The 5,166-nt window shown below is 39.5% G+C and overlaps 1 protein-coding gene across 9 annotated transcripts in view; it reads right to left on the bottom strand.

The window, feature by feature from the left end:
* Slc41a2 (solute carrier family 41 member 2) overlaps positions 1-5,166 on the bottom strand; it is a 133,297-nt gene that overhangs the window by 87,488 nt on the left and 40,643 nt on the right. For all 9 annotated transcript variants that reach the window (XM_008843141.3, XM_029568333.1, XM_029568331.1 and 6 more), the window contains 2 exons: positions 4,321-4,392; positions 1,496-1,640 (listed from right to left, as the gene is read on the bottom strand). In XM_008843141.3, coding sequence (XP_008841363.1) covers positions 1,496-1,640; positions 4,321-4,392 — 217 coding nt within the window. The remainder of the gene's footprint in view (positions 1-1,495; positions 1,641-4,320; positions 4,393-5,166) is intronic.

Raw genomic sequence — 5,166 nt, 5'->3', positions numbered from 1 at the left:
AAGAGGCTGTCAGATCCCCTGGAACTGGAGTTACAGACAGTTGTTAGCTGCCATGTGGGTGCTAGGATTCGAACCCAGGTCTTCTGCAAGAACAACCAGTGTTCTTAACTGCTGAGCCATCTCTCCAGCCTGATATACTGAAATACTTTAAGTAACACTTTCTGAATGAAACAAAATCAGAAACAAATGACCTTTAAAGTAAGAGGATGCTGACCCTAATAACAATTTTTAACAGAAATTTAATTTTCTAACACTTTAACATCTTGCTGTAGTCAATAATACCACAGAAAGACAAGAAACTACCTCTTGATATTATGTAAGCACTAAAATAAATGCTTGAAAATATTTTGGAAGTCTCTCAATTCACATAACTTTAGCTACACAGCATGATTACCTGACATGACTCTCTTTGTTAACATAAGTGGTGATAAGGGGGTGAGAAGATGTCTACTGTAAAGTAGTAAGAGCTGGGCAGGAGTAAAATGGGTTAAAGGCACTTGCCAAGAAGTCTGAGAATCAGAGCTCAATACCTAGGACCAATGTAGTGGAAAGAGAGAACCAACTCCCACAAGTTGTCCTCTGATCTCCATATGTACAGTGTGGCTAGCGCACGCGCACACACACACACACCCCAAAACAAAAAAATAATTTTATTTTATGTGTATGAGTGTACTTCCTACATGTAGGTAGGTGCAACTGTGTCATGCAATGCCTTCAGAGGTCAGATGAGGGCATTGGATCCCCTGGAACTGAAGTTATGGACAGTTGTTAGCTGCCATGTGGGTGCTGGGAATCAAACCCAGGTCCTCCGCATGAGCAGCCAATGCTCTTAGCTGCTGAGCCATCTCTCCAGCCCCCGAAAAGTAATTCTTTCATTTTAAAATGTAGCCAGGTGTGGTGGCACACGCCTTTAGTCCTGGCACCCAGGAGGCAGAGGCAGGCACATCTCTGTGAGTTCGAGGCCAGCCTGGTCTCCATAGCGAATCCAGGCCAGCTGGGGCTACAGGGAGACCCTGTCTCAAAAAAGACCAAAAAAATGCAGTAAGAATTGAGCCTCAATGATTATATTCGGTAATATGCTAGGTATCTAGTATAGCTCTCATATTAATAAATATGAAGAAAAATAATCCAATAAATTCTAATGCAGTTGATTTTTTTAACTTCAGATTTTTAGACATACTATAGCCAAGAATGTGCTACCTTAAGCACAAGGTTATACCTACACTGTCACACTGTAATTTTTAAAGAGCAATTGCCTTGAAACTCAGAATTCCTGGAACACTTGCTACTCAAGTGACAAGCCAGTCAGTCTCCCCTGCATGATTTTCAGAAAGACGTTTCTCAACTCATTGAAACAAGCAAGTGTCTCAGGTTTTCCTGGTCTTATTTTGAAACTACCATAGCATCTAAGGCCAAGGTGACAGTCTCATCATCTTGGGAAACAAATAATTTAAAAGTCAAAAACTGCCAAGTACACATTTACAAACCCACTCACCCTGCAGAAGAGACGCAATGAAGGCGGTGGCCACGCTGCTGGAGCACAAGAGCACAGAATGACTGAGGTAATACTTCCCTTCCGGAATCCAGCCCAATATAATTGCTGCCACTGCTGCTAGAAAACCAACCACTGTTGCCTGAACCTAAAAACATTTGGGAAATCCAAATGCATTAGCAATTTTTAAAACATTACAATTTTCATTATAATATCATTACATAAAAGAAAGTCAGAAGAAAATACTGCATGTGGAAACCGAACAGCATTACCTTTTAAAGAGCCTACTACATTTTAGATTTTTTTAAAATTTATTATTTTTATGTGTGTGTGTGCCTGTGTGTGCAGGAGCCCATGGAGGCCAGGAATAGGCAGCAGATCCCCTGGAACTGGAGTTACAGGTAATTGTAAGCCACTATGTGGGTGCTGGGAACAAAACCTGGTTCCTCTGTAAGAACAGTAAGTGGTCTTAACCACTGGGCCATCTCTCCAGGCCCTATTTTAATTTTAATACCCTTAAGACAGTGGGCTCTCAAGTTGCCTTGATCATGGCAACAGGTGTGGGGCCAGGTCTGCTTTGAACAAGGATGCCATAATCATCTCCTTTACAAGCATTAGCAGATGAAGTTTCAGAGAGAAAAAAAAACCTTTCCCCTATCTAACCCACAGTCCCCCAACTTCTCTACTTTTCTTTTTCTCTATGGTAACCACTCCAACCAACTGCTGCTTCACTGGTTGGCCCCAGTGGTGTCTTGATGGGTCTGCTGAAATCCCATTTTTTACATAGCCTTGGGGGAGTGAGGCAAAGACAGAGGCATTGGGTTTTGGCAACTAGGATCAGCAAATTTCCAGCTACTGCCAGGGAGAGGGGATAAGGAGGGAAGGTGGAGACTAAAAGGGGACAGAGTATCAAAGGCCGAGGTGGAAAACATTACAGTGGTTTGATGAATCATTTATACTACAATTCATCACTTCACAAGAATATGGAGTATTTAAATAAAACAATGGTTTTAAAGTTTTATGTTTATGATACTTACAGTACCCTATATAGATTTTTAAATGTTTGGGGATTATCTTGTTGCTTTTTATGGTCCTGGAGTATGAACCCCAAACCCCATCTTACATAAGCACTCTACACCAATCAACATCCCTAGCCTAGTTAGTAAATATCTTTTTGTTGTTGTTGTTAGTAAATATTTTGATTACCATCCCTACTTAGATTCCTACAGGATCAAGTTGAAAAGATCTTGGACTTTTCTAACATATTATGATTGAAAAGACAAAAGTGAGGGCTGGAGAAATGACTCAGCGGTTAAGAACACTAACTGTTCTTGCAAAAGACCCAGGTTCGAATCCCAGAGCACACATGGCAGCAAACAACTGTCTATAACTCCAGTTCCAGGGGATCCAACGACCTCTTCTGTCCTCCATGGGCATTACATGACTCGGGTGCACTTACATACATGCAGGCAATACAGGCATACACACAAAATTAAAATAAAAACATTTAAAACAAAGAAAGAAAAGACAAGAGTAAAGCCCAGAAAGATGATATGAATTAACAAAGATTAAATAGCTGGTTTATGTTAGAGCTGAAGTTAGGGCTCAGATTTCTTATTCCCAACCCTACAATCTTAGAAGCAATTGCATAGATATTTTTAAAAATTATGTTCCGGGGCTGGAGAGATGGTTCGGCAGTTAAGAACACTGACAACTCTAGGAGAGGATCCGGGTTCAATTCCCAGCACCCACATGGTGGCTAACAACTGTCTAGAACTCCAGTTCCAGGAGATCCAATGCTCTCTTCTGACTTCCACAGGCATTGCATGACACAGGTGCACCTACCCACATGCAAGCAATACATTCAAACACATACACATAAAATAAATAAAATATTTTAAAAATTATGTTCCAAGAACTCATTTGTCTTTGGAATGCATTACATGAAATTATATTCCTACAATCATATTATCAACCTTATGGCCTAGTTGAGCTAACATTAAAATTAGTGTGCATTCCCTAAGCTCACACTAGCTAAAGAATCACTAAAAGCAGTCGCAGTCTTTGACTTAGAGTTAATTAGGAGAGAACAGACGAAGAGGTAGAAGAGATACTTGGATGACAAAGAGCCACAGATTATATGTAACCCTGGTTCAGTAATATATGTTATTGGTAACTGAATGTATTCACTAATATTAACAATGGCAGCATTAACTAAAAAACCAACTTAACATATGAGTGTCCCTAATATATAGAAAAGAGCTCATTTTAAACAAAGAATGTACTTAGAAATATTAAAGTAGGCAGGCTTGGTAGTGTGTTGCTGTAAACCCAGAAAGATTGTTTTGAGCCTAGAAATTTAAGATCAGCCTGAGCAACATAAAGAGGCTGTCTCAAGGGGCTGGAGAGATGGCTCAGTGGTTAAGAACACTGGCTGTTCTTGCAGAAGACCCGGGTTTGAATCCCAGCACCCACATGGCAGCTAACAACTGTCCCTAACTCCAGTTCCAGGGGATCCGACAGCCTCTTCTGACCTCCATGGGCATTGCACGACATGGGTGCACTTACCTACATGCAGGCAATACATGCATACACATAAAATAAAAATAATATATAAAAATTAAAAAAAGAGACTGTCTCAAAATACAAAAATGAAACCAGGTATGGTGGCAAATGCCTTTAATCCCAGAATGCAGGAGGCCGAGGCAGGCAGATCTCAGTGAAATCTATATAGTGAGTTCCAGGTCAGCTGGAGCTAGAGGGAGACCCTGTCTCAAAAAGAACAAATAAATCAATAAATAATTAAAAAAAATAAAAGTATCACTTACCTGCTTTAAAGCCAAGTTACCAATTATTAAGTTCCATTTTTCAATGGGTGAATCCATCTTCCCAATATTTACCTGTTAAGGTAGACATTTTCATGTATCACTGAGCATCTATATGTTGTCTACTCTGTTTATAGAACATGAAGTCTTGATATACAAAATACACTCAGTATATCTGATGAGTGCACACTGCATTTGGAGTGCAACTCTGAACTCACCACCAGCCTTGTATCTAACATTCAGCTTGATCAAGATAGGAAAGACAATGTTTGGGGGTGACAAGTCACAGTAATCCATCTATTGGCAGCTGTGGTAAGTACATCCTGAGGTATCATTCTAACCCACCAAGTCTGACATACTGAGGCCCAGTATAATTAACTGTGTAATGGTGAGCTATTGGCATTTAATTCCATAACATAAAACTCACATAGTTTGAAGAATTATTGACCATAAAACAAGATATATACAAAACACTATTATGTTCATAATTTGTATTTGAGTCATGAGTAAAATTATTAGCAATAAAAATTCACTCAGTTCACAGATTTTGATTATGTACCTCCAGCTGTTAAAATGTATAAATATATTTCTGTTAAATGGAAGAATGCTTTCCAAGTTAAAGTTAGTAGTATTCACATATCCAATTGCTCTATGATATACATAATTTTCACAACTACTTAGAATTCAAAATATATTCAACAAAGCCAGGTGTGGTGGCACATGTCTTTAATCCCAGCACTCAGGAGGTAGAGGCAGGTGACTCTCTGAATTTGAGGCCAGTCTGGTCTACATAGAGCCAGGTCAACCAGAGCTACATAGTGAGACCCTGACCCTGACTCAAATATATAT

Source organism: Nannospalax galili, unplaced genomic scaffold, assembly GCF_000622305.1.
Source record: "Nannospalax galili isolate Female #2095 unplaced genomic scaffold, S.galili_v1.0 scaffold39, whole genome shotgun sequence".
In the NCBI taxonomy this organism is placed as follows: Eukaryota; Metazoa; Chordata; class Mammalia; order Rodentia; family Spalacidae; genus Nannospalax; species Nannospalax galili.
Note: the sequence above shows the minus strand (reverse complement) of the source record. Positions and strands in the feature narration are given on the sequence as shown.